The sequence below is a fragment of the Podarcis liolepis genome (assembly GCF_965112155.1).
Source record: "Podarcis liolepis genome assembly, chromosome: 3".
In the NCBI taxonomy this organism is placed as follows: domain Eukaryota; kingdom Metazoa; phylum Chordata; class Lepidosauria; order Squamata; family Lacertidae; genus Podarcis; species Podarcis liolepis.
Window position 1 is genome coordinate 124,829,673 of NC_139557.1, and position 23,299 is coordinate 124,852,971.

A 23,299-nucleotide genomic window follows, 5' to 3' on the forward strand; every position below is an offset into this window, starting at 1 on the left:
TCAGGATCTGTCCATCCAGTGAGCACTCAGGGCTGATTTCCTTCAGAATGGAGAGGTTGGATCTTCTTGCAGTCCATGGGACTCTCAAGAGTCTCCTCCAGCACCATAATTCAAAAGCATCAATTCTTTGGTGATCAGCCTTCTTGATGGTCCAGCTCTCACTTCTATACATCACTACTGGGAAAACCAGAGCTTGAACTATACGGACCTTCCAACTCTACATGTCTGTTATTCCAGGACCAGCAAGGGCAGCATTTTTTGCCCAAGAGGTGTGGAGGGGTCCCCAGCAAGGAGGGTGGGTGAGGAGAGGAGCCCCTCGGGGTCCCATGGGGTCTCCATCCTGTCACCTCTCATGCGCGTTTTCTCCAGACTAAACAGCTGCCAGGGCTGCAACCTTTGGCTGTAGGCTGGGCAAAGAAGGGCAATTGGTCCTGATGGAGAGCTTCTCTCGCTCCTCTGAGGCAGTGGACTCAGTGGGGAAGCAGCCCAAAGCCCCCCATGACCTGCCTGGTCACTCTGGAGACACCAGTCCCCCCTTGCCAGGTCCAGCTAGCGGCCGCCAACCCTACAGGCAGCTCAGCCTCTCCAGGCACCCAGCTGAAGACCCATCATGTCCATGGAGTTGGGAGTTTTAATGTGCTTAGTCTTGTTAACAGAGAAATCTGAGGACTCCCTTGGGCAAAAAGCAAGGACACCAGAGCAGAAGAGCAGCCAGGAGGCTTGGTCTTTATTGAATACTGCCGCAACAGGGCTGCCACCTGCCACCAGGTGGAACAAGATGGAAGCCCCGAACAAGAGAGACCCCAAACTTTTATTAGCCGCTAATCCCCATGTTACACCCCCCAAACTACATCACGGTTACATCACGAAAGGGGAGGTCTGGTGGCAGGAATCTGAGCATCCTGGACCCTGCCCCATGGTTCCCCTTGCCCTCCACCAAACACCCTTCAAGTGTCACAAAAGAGATCTTTACATTTCCCTGTTTCCCAGCCAAGTTCATCACACCCTTTTGTCTTCATCTGGGTTTGTTATTTCTGGAATGGCTACCTGTCTGGCACTCAGGTATCAGGATGCCAGGGATTATCCCTCGGGCAGAGGGGCTGCTGAGGAGCTGAGCTCACAGGTCTATAGGAATTTCTGACGTTTTCCCTGTGAGCCAGTACAGAGATCCATTGATCAGTGAATTCTTACATTTGGTATCGTGCAGCAGAGGCCCTTTGGATAGATAGGAAGTAACTGTGATGAAGTGTTTTGTGGGGACAAATCACAAAAGTCACCAAAGCGATTGTGCTGGTTTTGGTAGTGCATGATATCTGCTGGAGGGGCAACCCCCCCCCAAACTATACATAAATTCCTGCAACAGTCTTCATCTCAGGGGTGTGGGTTCGAGTCCCACATTGGGCAAAAGATTCCTGCCTTGCAGGGGGCTGGACTAGATGACTCTCGGGGTCCCTTCCAAGTCAACAGTTCTATGGTTCTGTTATCAGTGACTCTAATGACAACTTTGTAAGTCTTCTTCTCCACAGCCTTCACTTTGGCTTGGCTTCCTTTGCACGTTTGCCCTGCAGATGTCAGCAATGTGCTAAAAAGGGTCTTTGCACAGGGAGGAAGAGGCTCCGTGCAGGGACAGACTTGGCTCCCTCCTCCTCCTCTCAAAACTCCTCCAGTTCTGATCCTGCTCAGGCTCCTTAGCAGCTGTTATTTACATAACAAAAAGCTTAACTGGTTTGGCCCTTGATTGAGTCTGGACCCCTGAATGGGCGCCTGGCTCCATCCTGCCTCAAGCGCCCCTGGGTTATTTCATTCTTCCATCCATCACTTTTTAGAAAAACAAGTTGGTTGGCTTGAAGAAAAAGCAACAAAAGAGTCAAAACAGTCACATCACATGGAATACTAAAAGCTAGGAAAAGATCCTTCTCCGCCTCAAGCGGAAGATCGAACCTCATCAAGGAGAGAGTAAGAATGTCTTTGCCTGAAAGCACCAGGTGACCCTCCCAGGGGAAGAGCATCCCAAAGCCAAGGGGCCACCACTGGCAAGGCCTCTGCGCTTGCCTCCAAGGAAGACTTATTAGGGAGGACAGTCTGGGGAGACACATACTTTGTGATCCTGGGGTCCTGAATCTAATAATAATAATAATTTTTTTAAAATTGTTTACCGTATTTTTTGCTCTATAAGATGCACCAGACCACAAGACACACCTAGTTTTTGGAGGAGGAAAACAAGGAAAAAAATATTCTGAATCCCAGAAGCCAGAACAGCAAGAGTGAAAGCAGCAATCCCTCTTGCTGTTCTGGCTTCTGGAATAGCTGCGCAGCCTGCATTCGCTCCATAAGACGCACACACATTTCCCCTTACTTTTTAGGAGGGAAAAAGTGAGTCTTATGGAGCAAAAAATATCCCCTGCCTTCCCCAGCCAGAGCCAAGCTCAGGGCGGCTAACACCAATAAAATCACAGCAAGAACATAATGAAGAGGCTCCATTGCAGCTATATCTGGAATTTGAGATCTGACTGATTTAAGTCTAACTTGTCCAGAGGGATGGGAGAGTTCTGGATCTGGCCCTTGGGCTGGATCCAGGTCCCTCTCGCTGCTTTACAGCACCAAGCCCTTGCTCTGAGTTGGACCAGACCCCGACTGGCACTCATTGCAGACGGGCCAGAATTGCTGTTATCTGCTGGGGCTGCCTGGTCCCAGAGACCCCACCCCCCACCCCCTCACTTCCAGCAAAGGCCTGTTCTTTATCTACGAAGGTTTCAGATGTGCTGGAAACCACTTAGAGATTTAAAGCACTTAAAACAACAAAAGCAGCGTATAAACTCTCTGAATAAATAAATGCAGGGCAGGAGATATGTAGCAGGAAACACCCCCCCCCCCAATCATTCAGTTTGTACAAACTTCACACACACTCACCCTCACACATGACATACGCTACGCTTCTGTGATAAATTCATAGAAAATCAACCATACATCGGATTTGCACTGTTCCACTTTTATTTTAGTCCATGAAGGAAGGACTACAAAATGGGGAAGATTTGATACAGGGCAGCCATAATCCCTTCACCATCCCAGCACATCCACAGGAGCCCTGCCCAGTTGCTATGCCAACCCTGATGGTCCTAGACAGAAGACCATCAAGATCACAAAGAACTTGCATATGGGAGTGGATTCAGCATGGACTGAAACAAAGGACAATGATCAGCTCTTCCCTCTGGGGGCAGGAAACTGCCAACTCCCCTTTGTCTCCTGGAAGTGACTCATGGGCAGGGGGAAAGGAGGAACCAGCCAGGTGACAGGACACTCAGGTTACCACCACAACTCCTCCCTCAACCCCTCCTTTCTGTGATGTATGCATGATGTTTCTGGGGGTGGTCTTGATCTACAGGAGGGGAATTTCAAAAGTCTTTATAAGGTCTTGCACACCATTTTTTCTGTGTTCTGTTAACGGAAAAATCTGAGGGCTCCCTTGGACAAAAAGTAAAGACACCAACCAGGATAACTTGGAGCAAAACAGCAGCCTGTAGGCTTGGCCTTTATTGAACTGTTGCAACAGGGTATTCCCCTCACTCGCAGGAGAGAGGAAAAGACCCAGAACAATGGGCTGCAAGACCTTATAAAAACTTTTGAAATTCCCCTCCTCTAGCTCAAGCCCACCCCCAGAAACATCATGCATACATTACAGAAAGGAGGGGTTGACATCATGCATACATTACAGAAGGGGTTGACATCATGCATACATTACAGAAAGGAGGGGTTGAGGGAGGAGTTGTGGTGGTAACCTGAGTGTCCAGTCACCTGGCTTTCCCCCTGCCCATGAGTCACTTCCAGGAGACAAAGGAGAGTTTGCGGTTTCCTGCCCCCAGAGGGAAGATCTGATTATTGTCCTTTGTTTCAGTCCGTGCTGAATCCACTACCATATGCAAGTTCTTTGTGATCTTGATTGTCTTCTGTCTGGGATTATCAAGGCTGACATAGCAACTGGGCAGGGCTCCTGTGGATGTGCTGGTATGCTGAAGGGATTATGGCTGACCAGAAACCAAGCCACCCTCCTTTGATAGTAAAATAAAAATGGAACAGTGCAAATCCGATGTATGGTTGATTTTCTATGAATTCATAAGAGAAATGTGGCGTATGTAGTGTGTGAGTGTGAGTGTGTGTGAAGTTTGTACAAACAGAATGATTGGGGTGGGGGGGTTCCTGCTACAGTTCTTTCTCTCTCCTGCAAGTGAGGGGAGCACCCTGTTGCAACAGTTCAATAAAGGCCAAGCCTACAGGCTGCTGTTTTGCTCCAAGTTATCCTGGTTGGTGTCTTTGTTTTTGTCCAAGGGAGCCCTCGGATTTTTCCGTTAACAGATATGCTCCAGAGACCCAGACTGTGGGGAGCCCCAAGAAATTAATAAATACAATTTGGACTATAATTTGATCTTTTTTATTTTAGTTTTTTATTTTTAAATTGAAGTATTATGATTGGATATTTAATTGGATGTTTTTCGTTGGAAAATCAATAAAAATGATTTTAAAAATAAAAATAAATGCAGGGCAGCCCCAGTTTTGACCACGTCAGCTGCATCAGGCAGGAAACCTCCACAGCGCAGGAACTTCTCCTTGACCTCCCAGTCAAATCTGATGTGACAGCAGGAAGGTGGCTCAAGGCTCCAGGCTCCTCTCTTCCAGGTCCTGGGACTCCAGAGCGGAAACCCTCCTGGTGCGCTTTGCTACAGCCGAAAGTGGGGACAAAGCGGCCTTTGGGAAGAGAGCACATGGGGGTGGGACTTGGTGGAGGTTGCGTCCCGGATTGGCTGTGCTTGATGTCATGGAATGCTTGCAGGCCTTTTATCTGGGATGGAAGTCGGCTGGGGCAGTGGCAGCAGAGGCCTGGGAGGGAAACGGCAGGCCTGGTGTGTGGGGGGAGGCCCTGATCCAGGGGAAAGGAAGAAAAGCAGAGCCAAGTGGGGAGATGGAGAAAGGGGGCAGGCCAGGGCCAGTGACAAGGCAGTGGGGGGAGAGGACACACGAAAGAAAGCTCTTCTTTATGCAGTGCGTAGTTAGACTTTGGAACTCCCTCCCACTGGAGACAGGAATGGCCACCAATTTTGTCTTGCTCTCCGGAAGAGGTGACATGATAGACATCACACATGGCAGGGAGAAAGATGTGGTGTTTTTTTCCTCATTACTCTAGAACGCATGGACATCTAAGGAAACTGAATATTGGAAGAATAAGGGCAAGAATTTGCTGCAGTTCCAGCACAACAAGGGATTGGCTAGATGAGTCTTGGGGGTCCCTTCCAACTCTACAGTTCTATGATTTGGCAATGCCATCTGGATTCTCTCCTGGGAGGTTGTGTGTGTGTGAGAGAGAGAGAACAAATGATGACAATTCCAGAGAAAAGGGTTTTCGTGGAATCAGCTCTTCTTTCACTGGAAGTTTTCAGAACTTCTGGCCCAAGTAAACCCCGTGGGAGTTCAAAAGCCTTGATGATGCACCTTCGTGTCTGAGTTGCATCCGGTGGTTTTGTTGAGTGGTCACTCTGGTGTTTTTGGCCCTTCTGGGGAAATGGTTGGTTCTCGGACATTCTGCCTTTATGAGCAATCCTGAGCACGAACCTTTTCTCAGCCAACTTGGCGAAGCAGATAGAGGAAAGATCCTGGTGGAATTATCCCTGGGACAGGAGAGCCCAAGGATGCCCCCCCCCAAAGGAAAGGCATGGGCCTCATTTTCTAGAGAGAGAGACCCAACACACACCCCCACCCCACCCACACACCCTGCTAGCTTATGGTTACCAGGCGTCCCTGTTTCTCAGGGAAAGTCCCCGGATTTACAAATCTGTCCGCAGACAAAATCCATCCCCGGTATGTCCCTGGATTTGATTTAATGTCCCCGGATTTATATTTTAAAAATGAATATAAATGTAGGGAATGAACGTTGCATGATTGGTTCAAGGGCACAAGACACATCATATGGGGACTTCCGATGAGGCAAAATGGTAGGCGCCACGGCAGAGAGCAGCTCCTGAAGCCAGCCAGAGCCAACTGCGCTACCAGGCTGGCTCCAGGCTGCTGAGGCTGCCGCTGCCACTGCCAAGGGGGAACTGCTGACACACACATACCATGACCCAAATCAAGCCAGGAATGAGAGCGCCCGACCACCCGGTCAACTGACTTCTCTCTTTTTTTAAAAAAAAGTGTCCCTGGATTCTTTGAAAAAAATCTGGTAACCTTATGCTAGCTCCTGTTGAATAAGAAGAACCAGGAGAGGCCTGGATGGAGGAGCCCCTTGTCTGGCCAGACCAGGCTGGACATGTGACCAAGATGTGACCAAATCTGGTGTGCAGATCAAGGGAAGTCACAGTCCCACTCTGTTCTGCCCAGCTGCAGCCCCGTGTCTGGTTCTGGGCATCCCAGTTTAAGGAGGATACAGACAAGCTGGAAGGCGTGCAGAGGAGGGAGACCAAGATGGTCAAGGGTCTGGAAAAGAAGCCTTATTAAGAATGGTTGAAGGAGCTGGGGATGTTCAGCCTGGGAAAAGGGGGGACTGAGCGGAGATATGAGGGCCATCTTCAGATATCTCAAGGGCTGTCATGTGGAAGAGGGAAGAAGCTTCTTTCCTCCTGCTCTGGAGGGTAGGACTCGAACCCATGGCTTCAAGTTACAAGAAGGGAGATTCTAACTAAAGATCAGGAAGAACATTCTGACGGCAAGAGCCGTTCGACAGTGGAACGGACTCCCTTGGGAGGTGGTGTATTCTCCTTCCTTGGAGGTTTTTAAGCAGATTGAATGGCCATCTGATCTAGTTGAGATTGCTGCATTGCAGGGGGTTGGACTAGATGGCCCCTGGGGGTCCCGACTGTGATTCTGTGATTCTCTCTCTGGGACCCTGCAGAGCACAAGCAGCGGGGAAAGCTCCCCCTCTTCCTTTCCCAGGGGCCCTGCATGGCCTGCGCTTCTGCTGACTCAGCTCCGCTCATCCAGTCCAGGAGGCTCCTGTCACCTTCTCCTTCCTCCAGCAGCAGCTGGGAGAGATCAGGAAAGATGGATTGGGAAGAAAGGGGGAGAAGGGGGTCTGGGAAAGGAGTGAGGGGGGCTGTCCTGCTGGGGGGGGAGGAAAAGGGGGAGGAACAGCTGGACCAGACTCCAGTCCCCACAGTCCACTGCCGGCCTTTGCTGCTGCTATGGCCTCCCCACCCCCTTCAGCCCCCCCCCCCACAATTATTTTTGCTTCTGGGTTAGTAGCTGTAGAGAAAATATTTGCACCTTTCCAGGAGTGGGTTCAGCCAGCTGCAGGGGCCCTGGAGGACAAGAGGCAGGAAGGGGCTGCAAGAGGAAGAAGAGATTGCTGGACCAGGCCAGAGGGGGGTTAACTCCAGCATCCTGTTCTCAGAGACCAGCCAGATGCAAACAGCAGCAGCAGCAGCACCTCCTCTCCCCACTTGGGATTCCCAGCTACTGGGGTCCGGAGGCATTTACTGCATCCAGCAGTGGAGGACAGGGACGGAGGGCTGAAGAGACTTCACCATCATCATCATCACCATCAGAGCCAGTGTGGTGTAGTGGTTAAGAGCGGTAGTCTCGTAATCTGGTGAACCGGGTTCGCTTCCCCGCTCCTCCACCTGCAGCTGCTGGGTGGCCTTGGGCCAGTCACACTTCTCTGAAGTCTCTCAGCCTCACTCACCTCAAAGAGGGTTTGTTGTGGGGGAGGAAGGGAAAGGAGAATGTTAGCCGCTTTGAGACTCCTTAAAGGGAGTGAAAGGCGGGATATCAAATCCAAGCTCTTCTTCTTCTTCTTCTTATTTGTATGATGCCTTTCCACAGTTAAAACAATGCTCAAAGCAGCTTACAATAGGAAAAGATTTACAAACACAGCAGGCATAAAAAGAAATAAAACACATCACATCTACATAACCAAACTGAACAATTTCCACATAAAAATAAAGATACAGAGGTGGTGGTGTTGTTGAGTCGTTTAGTCATGTCCGCCTCTTCGTGACCCCCTGGACCAGAGCACGCCAGGCCCTCCTGTCTTCCACTGCCTCCCGCAGTTTGGTCAAACTCATGTTCGTAGCTTCGAGAACACTGTCCCACCATCTCGTCCTCTGTCATCCCCTTCTCCTTGTGCTCTCCATCTTTCCTAACATCAGGGTCTTTTCCAGGGAGTCTTCTCTTCTCATGAGGTGGCCCAAGTCTTGGAGCCTCAGCTTCAGGATCTGTCCTTCCAGTGAGCACTCAGGGCTGATTTCCTTCAGAATGGATACAGAGGTACCTCGGGTTAAGAACTTAATTCGTTCCGGAGGTACGTTCTTAAGCTGAAGCACCACTTTAGCTAATGGGGCCTCCTGCTGCCACCGGAGCACGATTTCTGTTCTCATCCTGAACAAAGTTCTTAACCCGAGGTACTATTTCTGGGTTAGCGGGGTCTGTAACCTGAAGCATCTGTAACCTGAAGCGTCTGTAACCCGAGGTACCACTGTACAAAAAATTAATATCAATAAAAGCAAAAACTCCGCACAAAATCTCACCTAGAATACCCCCATCCTTGCTGGGCAGCAGCAGTTCTTATGAAGCCTGTCAGGTGGAAAGAGGCAGGATCGGGGCCCTCAGGCTCCCAGCAGACCAGCCTTCCCTCTCTCACATTCATCCCCCATTCCCAGCAGCGCTGAGCCTCGAAAGGCAACTGGAACTGCACACCCTCCTCCAAGTGTGATCACACCACAGATTTATATAATGGTATTATAATAGTAGCAGTTTTAGTTTCAATCCCTTGATGCTCCATAGCATGGAATCCCCCTTTTCCGCTGCTCTCAGCCTGACCTGCCTCTCACCACCTTGTGGTGGGCTTACAGGTAAGGGCGCATATGCTGTGGGCGAATTAAGCCCTGTAAATAGCTGCGCTGGCCTCAGCCAGGTGTTAAATCGCCTTCCATTCATTTTCTATTATTATTTAATAATAATAATAATAATAATAATAATAATAATAATAATAATAATAAAAATTTTTTATTTATATCCCGCCCTTCCTGGTTCAAAAACCCGGCTCAGGGCAGCTAACAACAAATTTAAAACAATTATAAAAGCAGCATAAAATACGGTATAAAAACATGAATAACAATAAAATTCAAAAATAAAAAATCAATTAAATCCCAGGGCTAGCTGGCTGAATTGGTCCTACTTGGGCCAGCGAGGAGGCCAGGGGAGAATTACTGTGGGGTCTCAGAGCGGATGATCTTAAATAATAAATAAATAAAAGTGGGCCCTGCACAAGCTTCTCGTTTCACTGCAATATTTATTTCATTTATATCCTCCTTTTTCCCCCTTCAAGGAACTCGCGGTGTCCTGCGTCGTTCTCCCCCATCCTCCCTTAACTCCCACGACAACCCTTTAGGGTAGGTCAGGCAGAGACGCAGCGACGGGCCCCCAGTCACCCGGTGAGCTTCATTCAATCCCAAGCGGAAATTCAAACCCTGGTCTCCCCAGTCCTGGTCCGACCCACAAACCATTGCATCGAGCTGGCCCCGGATCAGCGGCAGGGAACTGGGTGCAGCCGCTGGACCCGACACCGCAGCTGGCCGCCTGGAACAGCGACGGCTGGCTTGCAAAAGGCGCAGCTGGGAGCTGCCAGCATGTCACGAAAGTGTGGGAAGCTTCAAAGTTGTCCAGGGCTCTTTTGCCAAGCAGGATGTTGCGCGGAGCAGAGGAGGAGGGAAAGCGGAGAGCAGAAGCTTAGGAAAAGCAGGCCGGGCTTGCAGCCCCCGAGTTCAGGCTCCGCTCCAAGGTGGCCCCCCTCCCAGGTGCCGCGGGAGTCGGGTTACGCATCGAAGATGCGGCAGATAAGGAGCCACAGGCGCCCTTCTCCCTTCTGCAACTGGAAGTTTACGTGGAAAAGCTCTCTTGTTAAGGGATGTGTTGGCAAGGCACCTGGAACATGCTCCTATAAAAAAGCAAGAGAATTACAAAAAGCAAATTTAAACGGACAGAAAAGCCGCGTTTGGGGAAAAGTGCGTTTCCAAGAAGATCTGTATGTAAACAGGTGGCTCTTTCTGAATTCTTCAGCACTCCGTGTGCAAAGGAGCGAACAGCTGGAGGCGGCAGGGGGCCAGATCTCCCCGCTGAGGTCCAAAGGCAGCTCCTAGCAGACGAGGCTCCGGGTTTCTAGCCTGGGAAGCAAGGAAAGCGGTGCGGCTGCATGAGGAGCTTAAACCTGAGCTGAGAGTTAAGAAGGGCATGTCTAAGAAACGGAAGAATGGGGAAATCACAAAGGAGGAGTGTGCAGGAGTAGCCAAGAGTTGCAAAGGGGAAGGTCAGGGTGGCGAAAGCTCAGAATGAGCTCAGGCTTCCAAGAGAGGTTAAAAACAGTGTCCCCCCCCTAGAAAAATAGGTGCCAATACTCATCATGAAGTCGTTACAGTAAGTGTCACACTTTTTAACCAAAAAATAAAGATGTGCTAGTACTACGTACCTTAGAGTACCTCCTGAAAAAACCACTGATTAAAAATAATAATAAAATATTTCTTTGGCTATGTCAAAAGCAAGAGGAAAAACAGGCAAAGAGTGCTCATTCATGGTTCCTCGTAATCCTGGAAAAAGTGTCAAGTGACCAGTGGGGTGCTGCAGGGTCCTGTCCTGGACCCCTTGTTGTTCTACATCCTTATAAATGACTTGGATCAAGGAATTGAGGGGGTGCTCATCAAATCTGCAGATGACACCAAACTGGGAGGGGGAGCTGATGCCACAGAAGACAGAATCAGAATTCAAAATGACCTTAACAAATTGGAGAACTGAGCCCAAGCTAGCAGAATGAATTTCAGGAAGGACAAAAGCAATGTTCTGCACTTAAGACAGGGCACAAATATAAGATGGGGGACATCTGGCTTGCCGGCAGTAATAGGAAGAAGAAGAAGAGGAGGAAGAAGAAGAAGAAGTTGTTATTATTTATACCCCACCCATCTGGATGAGTTTCCCCAGTACAAGTGAAAAAAGGAACTAGAGTAAGGTTACCAGATATATTTTTTTTCAATTAATCCGGGGACACTTTTCAACTTCAATGGATTTTGCATGGGACTGATTTGTAAATCCGGGGACGTCTGGTAGCCTTCATCTCGGGGTCTTGGTAGACCACAAGCATAACCCACGTCAACAGTGTGATGCTGCAACTAAGAACCAAATGCTATTTTAAGTTGATGGGCTCCCAGGAAGGGCCGCGACCAAAACAGGAGGCTGGATTTGGTGGGCTGTCTGTGGCCTGACTCTGTTTCGGGGCTTGCCCCCTTTCCTCTCTGGGAGTGGGGGATGCTGTGGGTGTTGGTGGCGCAGGTGGGTATTCCAGAGGGCACCTGCTCTGTGCTGCTGCTGGCTCTGTGTCACTGCCCTTCCAGGAATCGTCCCGGCAGAGGGAGCGAGGGAGGGAGGGGCATCCGGGCAGCCTGTCCAGTGTCTCCACTGGGGAGGAAGCACCCGCGGAACCACCTTGCATCTGTGCTGTGGGGCAGGCTGGCCCCCTGCTGCCGGCTGCCCTTTCCCCCTTTGCTTCCTTCCCTGGGAGGCGGACAGGGAAGGGGGAGCCAATGGGGGGAGAACTCCACTTGGAAGAGTGGCAGGGTGGGCAGAGAGGTCATCAAAACCATCAAAACAACAACCCGGAGGAAGGCAGGGGACATGCCCAGTTCTCTCTCCAGTAGCCCAGTTTCTGCACCAAGGAGAGGATGGCAGAACTGTCCCCTGACAGCCCCCCCCAACTGAGACACCTACAGAGCTGAGGTGTCCCCACACGCTGCCTCCACACCCATGGGACCCTCCCCGGCTGCAAGTGTGCCGGAACCCAAGCCTGAGCATTGCAGACCCCTTTGACCCTGGCGCAAGTGATGCCCTGATGCCCAGCTCCAGATGCTTCTTGCTTCACATGTTGCCCCAAGGGGATTTTTTCCAGGAAGGCAGCCTATAAATGCTTAAAATATAAATAAGCAGATGGTTTGATTATTTAAAATACTGTTTACTTCAAAGTCCTCAGAGTAGCTCGCAAAGTAAAAAAGAAAAAAAGAAAATCAAGAGGCATTACAATAATAAAATGACCAGGAACTATAAAACCAGAGAGCAAGAAACAGCAACTAAAGAGAAGAGCAGACATTGCAAGGGAAGGGAGCCAGCGGCAGCAAAGCAGGCACTCAGAGGCTTCCTGAGTGGGAACCAAAGGAGAATCAAGTTGGGGCCTTGCAGATCTCTCAGGCTCCTTGCGCCCGTCCTCAGAAGAAGGCCTTCTGAAGCAGACTTTGAAAGCAGGAGCATTTATCTGAACAGCCTTGGCAGCTGATTAACTTTTGATTCCCCTGCCACTGGAATGCTGACTTGAAGGCTTTGTTTACTGATTTATTCATTTTAAAATGATGTTTTAGAGTGTGCACTGCCTTGATGTGGTGGCAGAGATGCTTTTATAAATAAACAAACAGTTAAGGCAGGCAGCCCTTCGGAGTATCTGGGGGGCTTCCAAGCCCTTTGGCACTTGGTTGGTCAATGGTGCCACACAAGAGATTTTAAGATGGGTGGCATGGGGTGAAACTGGCCAGCCCCATTGACAGCTTCCGTGTTTGAACTACCGACCATTTCCAAAGCGTCTTCGGAGGCAGCCTCACAGATAACGCTTGAAAGTCATCGGATCTGGGCGTTACCAGAGCATGATGGCTCAATAGCCACTAGCCAAGATGGCCACTTTCTGCCTCCATTGCCTCTGGCGCTGTGACCCTGAATGCCCGTGGCTGCTGCACTCTAGTCCTGCCTGGGGGGCTTCCCTGAAGAGGCCCCCATGAGAGCACTGGCTTGCTCCAGCTGCAGCCTCTTCTGATACGTCCCTGCGGCCAGTACAGATGAGCAGATGAAGCTGAAGAAAGGGAGATTGGAACAGCTCTAGACCCCAAAGTCGGCCCCATCCTGTCTCCATGCGCCTATGGCAGGCGTGCTACACCATCTCCCAGGTGTGGGAGAGAATCAGGCCTTCGCGTTGTGTTTGGAGTATGAAATATACTCAGAGTCGAGTGTGGATTTCATGCTCTTTATTCAGCTCATAGTAGTGAGGAATGGAAGTTCCCCCGAAATGTCTGCATTATATACATTATTTACAGAATGGGCCCCACGTGATTGGCTAGTTCCAGAATTCTCCTGTAGGCCAATCAGGTTGCGGGTTCACTTCCACCTGGAGTTGGATTGGGTGGCTCCTGTGGACCAATCAGACTGCTGCATTCTGGATCCTATTGTTCTAGGACCAGTCAGACTGCTGCATTCTGGATCCTATTGCTCTCAGACCAATCAGACTGCTGCAATTTGGATCCTATTCAACTCACTACACAACAGGGTAAAAGTCTGTTCAGTTGCACTGGAGAAGACCCCATCGGACAGATTTCCTTCTGAGCTCATCCATAGGGTGTTCTGCTCACATACAGAACTTATTTGCTTTTTATAGAGATGGCAGAGCTATCACAACCTGGTTAACCGGAAACCACAGTAAACTAGCTTTGCAGGGGGAAAACTCAGGGAAACAGCATTGCTGGTCAAACCCCTCTCAGAATCATAGAGTTGGGACCGCCAGAGTCATCTAGTCCACCCCCTGCAATGCAGGAATCTCAGTTAGCGCATCCAGGAGAGATGGGTGCTTTCTTTAAATGTTCTTTAAACAAACCAATAGGGACGTGGGTGGCGCTGTGGGTTAAACCACAGAGCCTAGGACTTGCCGATCAGAAGGTCGGCAGTTGGAATCCCCGCGACAGGGTGAGCTCCCGTTGCTCAGTCCCTGCTCCTGCCAACCTAGCAGCTCGAAAGCACGTCAAAGTGCAAGTAGATCAATAGGTACCACTCCGGCGGGAAGGTAAACGGCGTTTCCGTGTGCTGCTCTGGTTCGCCAGAAGCGGCTTAGTCCTGCTGGCCACATGACCCGGAAGCTGTACGCCGGCTCCCTCGGCCAGTAAAGCGAGATGAGCGCCGCAACCCCAGAGTCGGCCACGACGGGACCTAACGGTCAGGGGTCCCTTGACCTTTAAACAAACCAACAAGCCCTCAAATACTCCACACTTCCTTCGCCTTTTCTCCCGACTCTTTTTAACACTCTTAAGGGAGACAGAAGCAGAACCAGGCGTCTTGCAGGCCTCGCAGACCAGACCCAGCCCAGATTTGGCTCAGTCTGGCACTTGAGAATAGGGACGCTGCCCGCCCCCATCACCCCGGAAAGGGACTCAGGGGGGCCTTTCTCCTGCAGCCCCCCATGGGCACCCCAGCTACGTGTCCGCTACAAGATCAGCTCCTTTGGGTCCCCCGCAGCCGCCAGGGGAAGAGATGTGCAGAAGGAAAGGCCCCTGAGCCTGGAGGGGGGGGGTATGGAAACAGCCCCTGTCCCCGCAGATCTTGGGCTCTCCTGTGCCCGGGGGGCTGGACGGGGGGCGAGGGCTGCTCTCCCTCTCCCAGCAGAGGCCCCTCCCTGCCTCCCCCCCCCCGTCCAGGCCCCTCTCGGGGGTTCGGCCAGGAAAGTGCCATTGGGCTGAATGGTGGTGGGGAGTGGCCGCCCCCTCCCTCCCCCCCACAACCGCCTTCCAGATGCTTTTCCCATAAAAGGCAAAAGAGCCTCGACGGGGAAGGAGCCGCCAGAGCTAATGGGAGCCAGTCGGGGAGGGGACGGGGGGCGAGGACCTGAAGCCTCCGCTTGCCAGGACACCATGGGGGGAGGGAGCCGGGGAGCCGGGCAGGCAGCGCCCCCTGAGCCTCCCCCTCCACCCCAGACCTCTCGGTCGTGGGTTCCATCAGAGAAGAGGGGAGCCACCCCCCCGCCCGTCCTGCCTGGGGCGTCGGACCCAGGCAGGCAGCCGCAGGCATCCCGGTCCGGCAGCCTCTGAGGCACCAGCGCTTCCTCCTGCCGCCACGAGGAGGTGCTGCAGGGCTGGGAGGGAAAAGGCTGCAGCTGGAGAGAGGGGTATCTAGAGAGGGGGGCATAGCTGCTTGCCTGGCCCCCTGCACCCCGAAAAAAAATAGAGTGTCCTTCGATGAGCAGCTTCCTAGACGCCCCCGGGGTGGCTGCTTTCGGGGTGAGCGCACGTGCAAAGAGGACCCCCCCCCAACACACAAACACTCCCCAGTCTCCGCTCTCCACTGTGGCTGGAAATGGCACGCACCCCAATTCCTGGTCTCTGGGGAGGGGCGGGGGGCAGGACTGCCTGCATTTCCAGGCTCAAAACAAGTTATTTGCAGGCAGCTAAAAATAGCCGGAGGGGGAGGGCAGGGTCCTATTTCTGTCCGGGGGAGGATGCTCTACCTGCCAGCGCGTGATGGGTGGGTGGGGTGGGTGGGAAGGGAGCCCCCCTCCCCGGTTTGTTTGCCTTAGGAAAGTCGGGGGGGGCGAGGGAGGGGAGGGGGACACCAACAGCATCCTGGCGGCTGCAACCAGAGCCGCTTCCCCGGCCAAAACGCGGCGCGGAGGTTTTCTTTGGCTCCAGAAGCTCAAAAAGATAGGGGGGGTGGAGAAATACCCCCTCCCGTGTCAACAGCGACAGCCCTTGTGATGCCTCCCCCCACCAGAAACACTCAGAAACCTCTTCCAGCGCCTCCCCCCCCCAACATCCAGCGTGGGACTCGGATGGCTTCTTTGCCCCCCCCCCCCCGTGTCTTCTCCCTGGGGCTGCCTCTGGCAGGAGAAGGAAGACCCACAGAATCACAGAATCACAGAACTGTAGAGTTGGAAGGGACCCCGAGGATCATCTAGTCCAACCCCCTGCAATGCAGGAATTGAACCTGCAACCTTGGTGTTATCAGCACCATGGTCTAACCAACTGAGCTATCCAGGCTCAACTGAGCTATCCAGGCTCCAGACCCGAGGCAGACCGCAACCGAGGCAGGAGAGAGGGAGGCGAGAAGCGAAGGGATTCAGGAGGAAGCTTGTGGCTAAGGGGGGGGTGTTTCGGGAGACGAGAGGGGCCGGGTGTGCGTGTTCAGGGGGCCGGGCAAGACCCCCACCCAGACCCTCAGAGAAGGAAAGGCCAGACCAGATGGGCCTGCTATAGGGCGTGGCCGGGATGGGTTCCCCACCTTCTGTGATCATATAAATGTAGAGTTGGAAGGGACCCCCCAGGGTCATCTAGTCCAACCCCCTGCAGGAATCACAAGTGATGATGCTTTAGCACAAGTGAGGCTTCCAACCTGTTGGGAGTTTTAGTCTGAACCATCACCAGGCAGCTCAGGTGGAGCCAGCTAGTTTTCTGCTGCTGCTCCAGAGGGTAGGATTTGAACCAAGGGATTTAAATGACAAGAAATGAGATTCTGATTAAACACCAGGGAAAGATTTTCGTCCGCAAGGGCAGCTCGACAGTGAAACACATGACATTGGAAGGGGATGGACTCTCCAAAATGTGGGAATGTTCAGGGTGGTAGGGAAAGGGAAAGGGACCGGACCCTTCCCGCCAGAGCGGTACCTATTTATCTACTTCCACTTTGACGTGCTTTCGAACTGCTAGGTGGGCAGGAGCAGGGACTGAGCAACGGGAGCTCACCCCATCGCGGGGATTCGAACCGCCGACCTTCTGATCGGCAAGTCCTAGGTTTAACCCACAGCGCCATCCGTGTCCCTGTTCAGGGTGGTAGGAGAGGATATGTTGTTTATGAATATCCTTCCTAACTTGCGCTAGCAAGTTCCTTTCCTTAGCAGAGTTTACATACCCCCTTTTACATGCACAGCAGATAACTGGTTGCAGGCTCGTGCGAGCCTCTCACTATTATACAATTCAGTCTGTCACAGATTGAATTGTATAGTTCCTGTTAAGTTACCTTGAATTCCTCTTAAAAGAATAAAGACGCCACAATCTTGTATAAAGTCAATAAAAAGAAGTTTACTTACATCAGTTCACAGTTGGATCTCTGAAGGCAGACTTAGTTACAAATATGTACATGTGGATCTACCCCATATGGGGGAATAATCCCAGTGCTTCTGCTAGCTGAGAGCAAACGAAGCTGGTCAAACGAAGAAGGAAGTCAAAAAAGAGAAAGGGGGAGGGTGCTGCATGACTCGTCCTTTTGTTACCTGGACAGGTAAGGCCACACCCACCTTCTATCACATGCAAAAGGAAGGATGCTCCAGCCAGGAGGAACAGGAAGTTTCGACCGGCTGGACCAAACATTCCCCTGCATGTCTTCTCAGGCATTACAAAGAGTGTTGTACTTGAACCAACGGTTTCAAATTACAAGAAATGAGATTTCGACTAAACACCAGGAAGAAATTCCTGGCAGAAAGGGCTGTTGCGCAGTGGATCAGACTCCCAGGAGAGGTGCTGGACTCTCCTTCCTTGGAGCTTGTTAAACAGAGGCTGGGTGGCCATCTGTCGTGCTTCAGCTGAGATCCCTGCATGGCAGGGGGTCGGACTAGATGACCCTGGGGGGTCCCTTCCAACCACGAGTCTATGATTCTATATGGAAAACACCAGGCTGCCCAAGGCTGCCCTCGCTGCTGTTTTAGGAAGGAGGAAGGAGGTGCGATGCTGTCGTCTCCCCTGCCATTGCTAACCAGGGACTCCCCCTCCTCTCTCCCCACAATACTTACTCGGAGTACTGTGGGCCCGATTCTGTGGAATTCCCTCCTGACTGAGCTCAGAGGGGCCTCTCCCTGATGAACCTCTAGGACTTGCTGGAGAGTTTTTACATTACTATGATTGCAGCAGGCACTTTAAAGAAGCTTTGATGATGTCGTGGTCCGTTTCCACTGCCTTCCTTGTATCCGTTTTGCAACCTCACGGTGAGAAACTAAAATGTTATAGAAATGGTTGGCACAAACCAAGCCCAACTGTGTCTCTGCCCCCCCCCCCCCCGGTTTGCGGAGGGCAAGCTCTGCTTTGTTGTTGACTCAGGCGCTCCACCCAGATCCACCCATGTCATGCCGATCCAGGATCCGATCTCCCTGAACATGCTAGCTGCTGCCTTGCTTGCCCCTCCAAGCTGCTTTGCTCAGGCCCAGCCCCCTCCTGTCAATCAGCCACATCCCAGGGATTATGTGGCAGTCTCCGTGCAGACAGGCCGAGGGACCCCAGGAGCTCAGGGGGCTGTAATAAGTCCCAGCCTCAGGGCATGGCCTTCCTTAAACCCCCCCCCATCATAATGGAGGGAGGAGGAGTGCTCCCTTTAGATCTGGCAGCTTGGACCACAAGTTTGAAAGTGGAGAGACACAGAGGGAGAGAGGGAAAGGGCAATGGACTTTGCTGCTCTATTTTAAACTACATATTTAAAACTGTTCTGTTTTTATTCATTTAAGTACTGGATGTCCAGCAAGCAAATAGTTTAAAAAGGCAAGCTTTTATTATTTTACTAGATGGTGACAGCAGTCAGGAAATTAAAAGACGCCTGCTTCTTGGGAGAAAAGCAATGACAAACCTAGACAGCATCTTAAAAAGCAGAGACATCACCTTGCCAACAAAGGTCCGTATAGTAAAAGCTCTGGTTTTCCCGGTAGTGATGTATGGAAGTGAGAGCTGGACCATCAAGAAGGCTGATCGCCGAAGAATGGATGCATTTGAATTCTGGTGCTGGAGGAGACTCTGGAGAGTCCCATGGACTGCAAGAAGATCAAACCTATCCATTCTGAAGGAAATCAGCCCTGAGTGCTCACTGGAAGGCCAGATCCTGAAGCTGAGGCTCCAATACTTTGGCCACCTCATGAGAAGAGTAGACTCCCTGGAAAAGACCCTGATGTTGGGAAAGATGGAGGGCACAAGGAGAAGGGGATGACGGAGGACGAGATGGTGGGACAGTGTTCTCGAAGCTACCAGCATGAGTTTGACCAAACTGCGGGAGGCAGTGGAAGACAGGAGGGCCTGGCGTGCTCTGGTCCAGGGGTCACAAAGAGGCGGACATGACTAAACGACTAAACAACAACAATAATATGGTTTTATGGCTTTATAAAGTTGTAAACCACTGTGACGTACAGTATTTCTATGATATAGTGGTATATAGTTTTAGAAACTAGCAACAAAGTGTGGAGGAAAGTCTCCAGGACCTTCTGCGCACATGGACAGGCAGAACCCTCCCAATGATAACAGCCAGGCTGGCTGGATATATATTCAGTGACATCATTCTTCTTTGCTCTGTGACATCATCACTTCCACAGGAGTGAGCTGCGGTGCAAGTGATGTCACCAAGGAGCCTCTCTCTCGGCTCAACCATAAGGTGGGCGCCAGGAGTGGACTGGAGGATTCGGGGCTGTAGCAGAACGGTGAGCATGAAACTCATCATTCTCGAGGACCACGCTCAGGCCAGCGAATGGGCAGCAAAGTACATTAGGAATCGGATCATCCAGTTTAGTCCTGGTCCAAGCAAATATTTCACCCTTGGACTTCCCTCCGGAAGTACTCCGTTAGGATGCTATGGGAAACTAATAGAATATTACAAGAATGGAGATCTTTCTTTCCAATATGTGAAAACTTTCAACATGACTGAGTATGTGGGTCTTGCGAAGGATCACCCCGAAAGCTACCACTCCTTCATGTGGAACAACTTCTTCAAGCACATTGACATCTCCTCTGAAAACACCCACTTTCTGGATGGAAAGGCAGCAAACCTGGAAGAGGAGTGTGAGGCTTTTGAAGAGAAGATCAAAGAGGCTGGAGGAATCGAACTCTTTGTTGGAGGTATTGGCCCAGATGGTCACATTGCTTTCAATGAGCCCGGCTCTAGCCTGGTGTCCAGAACCCGAGTGAAGACCTTAGCTATGGACACCATATTGGCTAACGCCAGGTTCTTTGGTGGAGACCTCTCCCGAGTGCCCACCATGGCACTCACCGTTGGAGTGGGCACAGTCATGGACGCCAGAGAGGTGATGATTCTGATCACAGGAGCCCACAAGGCGTTTGCTTTGTACAAGGCGATTGAGGAAGGAGTCAGCCACATGTGGACCGTGTCTGCCTTTCAGCAACATCCTCGCACTGTCTTTGTGTGTGATGAAGACGCCACGGTGGAACTTAAGGTGAAAACTGTGAAGCACTTTCAGGGTTTGATGCTGGTCCACAACAAGCTCGTGGATCCACTATACAGCATAAAAGAAATGGGAGCCGGCAGAGGGCAGTCTAAGAAGCCCTATAAGGACTAGCCTCTTGCCATTTGGAGCAACTGGTCCTTACAGTTTACGTGGAGCTGGCTGAGAGCCTCCTGCCTCTGTATCTCAGGAAGGCTCTACAGAAAAACACATTACTGGAAAATGTCACTTTCTCAATGGTGAGGCAGCTGCACCATGGAACTAATTGTCAGTTTGCCCCTTTCTAAAGACCAAATGAGGAAACAGAGACTGTCTCTTCTCCTTAACAGAGCACTGCATAACTTAAGGGTTACAGAGAAGAAAATCTGAACATGTTATCTGTCTGCATAGCAAAAAGATGATCTGTAACCAAGAATGGGACATGAAAATGTGGAGCTTTTGCTACTCATCTTTTTTTTACATTAACATCCGTACATTAAAAAAACCAACCACCAAATAGCCTCTTTGGGTCCTCCCTGCTTCCCAGTAGAACCATATTGAGGAGGGGTCTTCTCCACACACCCCACCAGCTATTTGAGCCAAGGTGTCAGTGTTATGTACTGAGTTGAATAGGATCCACAAGGCAGCAGTCTGATTGGTCCACAGGAGCCACCCAATCCAGCTCCAGGTGGAAGTGAATCTGCAACCTGATTGGCCTACAGGTGAGTCCCGGAATTAGCCAATCACGTGGGGCCCATTGTGTAGGACCAATCAGACTGCTGTCTTTTGGATCCTCTTCACATAACAGTGGGGGGTGGGATGGAAGGCATCCCTAGCAGGAACGAGGGGGGAGAGCTGGCACCCTGGTGAGGAGGGGGTATCGCTGCCGTTGACCTGCTCAGCCCCAACCACTCAGCAGTCCATGGGGGGGGGTCGCCCTGGGTTGCTGTCGGTCCCAGAAGGCAGAGGCAGAGCTTGTGTTGGGGCATCACACACAAGGCCCCCTTTGTTCTCCAGGAAGCGGTCAGGCCCACACAAGGTTCGCCTCCTCCCTGGTGGTGGTCGTGTGGGGTCTCGGGGTCAGAGTCATGTGACACCTGTGGGGCAGAACCTTAGTTGTCCAAGTCGGGTCACAGAGGACGGGGGCAGCAGGGCCGTAGTTAGGGGGTGGTGAGGAAAGCCCCCGCCAGGGGCACAGACGAGGCCCCTTCCACAAATTTGGCTTTAAAATATGTCCATAAATATGCCTATAAATAAAAATATTGATTATTGCCTCGTAAGGAAAGGTTTTAAATAAAGGGTCTTTAGGCGGGGGCCCTGTTTTTCGCTATTTTCTGGACGGTTCTGCCAGGAGTGCAAGACCACCTAGCTACGGCTCTGGGGGGCAGCTGCACTTTCTTCAAGACCCCCCCAACTCACTGCAAAGCCACTCTGCCCTCCTCGCCTCCCCCTCCCCCAGACCCACCTTCCCTTCTGAACTTCTCCCCACAGCTCTGGTGATGGGGCAGGCGGGGGGGGGGCAGGGAAGGGAGCATCATGAGTTGGAGGCATAATGTAACACATGTGACCGAAGGGTCTTCAAGGGGACGCTGGCGGAGGAGAGAGGGGCTCCCACCCGTCACAGCTCTGCTCTTGGCTGTAGTGCAGGAGGAGTGGTTTTTTTGAGGGGGGGTCTCTGCTCAGGACTCAGGGCTAACCCTGCTCCACAGCACTAGGAAACAGAGTTGGATTCCTGCGTGATGCTGTTTTCACGGCTCCAAACTAAAAGGATGCACTTGAGCATGTGAAGAGTATATTTCTCCGTCTCTCTCGCTCTTTCTCTGTTAGTCCCCTGAGATCAGTGAGCTATCCTGGTACAACTGCCACTTTTGACAGCATTGCAAGTCTCTTGCACAGTTATTAGGGCAGAAATGCAAAAGGTGCACACACACACACACACACACACACACACACACACTCCCCCAGCATGGAAGCACACTGATGCCCCCAGGGCCTGCCCCATACATTGTGCTGCCTGAGGCAAAGGACAAGATGGCGTCCCCACAGTCCCTGCGTAGTATTCAACCAGACTGGCAGCTGAATCAGCTCTGCCAATGGGGCAACTTCCTCCACCACACCTGTTGCCTGCAGGTGAAGGATGAGGGGGAGACTGCTGCCACCCCTTAGGAACTGCCGCCTGAAGCAGCTGCCTCACTTTGCCTAATGGCAGGGTCAGCCCCGCATTGAGGGAACAGCAGCACCTGCCGAACCTCCTGCTGGCTGATGAAAAGTCCTTTTGTCCAAGAGAAAGGCAAGACTTGGTGTGGTTTGATAAGGGGGGGCTTCATTTGGGAGGTCACTTTAGCCCCTCACCCAAAAAACTCATGCACAATGATCAAATTATGGGGGTGGGGAGGAAATGGGGCCCACAACCCCCGCCCCACCTCGGCTCCTCCTCACTTCTGATCCTCCCTCCTGCTCTTCTGCAAACAGTAGCTGAGGGGCCTGTCTCAAAAGCCATTAGGAGGGCGGAGGCATTTTATGGCAAGCCCCGCCAGAGATTGAAGCTCTGCTCCCTGCGCAATAACAGCCCAAGTAGGGCGCGCAACACACACACACACACACACACACACACCCCTCTCTCTCCTGCTTCCTCCCTTGAGGCCAAACATCACATCGCCCCACAATAAAAGTCAAACATTGAAGTCGTGTCCACTGGCAAATCCCAGCTGGCAGAGCAGAGCGAGTGGTGTGTGGTTTGCCTCTGGCCTGCACATTCTCTTCTCGCCCCCCCCCCCGCCTCCACCCACAGCTCCAGAGGAAGTGGGGGCCACTGGCTCTGCCGGGCCTTCTCCTGCTCTCCCCCTGAACTTTTGCAGCAAGGCAGGCCAGCCAGAGCCAAGAGCTGATTGCGGCCAAGGAGGAGCCAAGCAGAAAGTGGGCCGGGGAGGGGGGCTGTTTGGGGCAAGGGAAAGAGCCCCCTCCATGAGAGAGAGAGAGAGAGAGAGAGAGAGAGAGAGAGAGAGAGAGAGAGACGCTTGACTCAGCTGGTCCCTGTGACTTTCTTCTCAAAACAACCCATTTCCCAAGACTGGGCCTGCCATCCCAGAATGGCAGACTTGGAAGGGGCCTCAAGAGTTGACTATAAATGGCACGGATGCCCCAACAGAGCAGCGCACACTGCACCACTCTGCTCCTTGTGACCCTTTGACCTCTGGTCAGGGCCTGGCATGCGCAGGAACACAGGCAGCTGCCCTTTTGCCCAGTCAGTCCATTGGTTCTCCTGCCCAGCCTTGCCCACACTGACCAGGCTGGGAGCCTTTTCCTAGCGCTGTGAACTGCCCTGAGACCTCTGGGTGGAGGACGGTACAA

General features: G+C 51.9%; 2 protein-coding genes across 2 annotated transcripts in view; both read left to right on the plus strand.

The window, feature by feature from the left end:
* The first annotated feature begins 7,399 nt into the window (after positions 1 to 7,399).
* Positions 7,400 to 23,299, plus strand: part of ABHD1 (abhydrolase domain containing 1) — a 119,966-nt gene continuing 104,066 nt past the window's right edge. Inside the window, exon 1 of the mRNA XM_083494669.1 lies at positions 7,400 to 7,411. The gene's annotated coding sequence lies outside the window, so the exon portion shown is untranslated. The remainder of the gene's footprint in view (positions 7,412 to 23,299) is intronic.
* On the plus strand, positions 19,140 to 20,384 carry LOC310703619 (glucosamine-6-phosphate deaminase 1-like). The gene has a single exon (XM_083496004.1). The coding sequence runs from the start codon at positions 19,217 to 19,219 to the stop codon at positions 20,081 to 20,083; it is 867 nt and encodes a 288-aa protein (XP_083352130.1). The 5' UTR covers positions 19,140 to 19,216; the 3' UTR covers positions 20,084 to 20,384.

Excerpts from the sequence above, each read along its gene's own strand:
- LOC310703619 (XM_083496004.1), top strand. The coding sequence starts at position 19,217 with ATGAAACTCATCATTCTCGAGGACCACGCTCAGGCCAGCGAATGGGCA.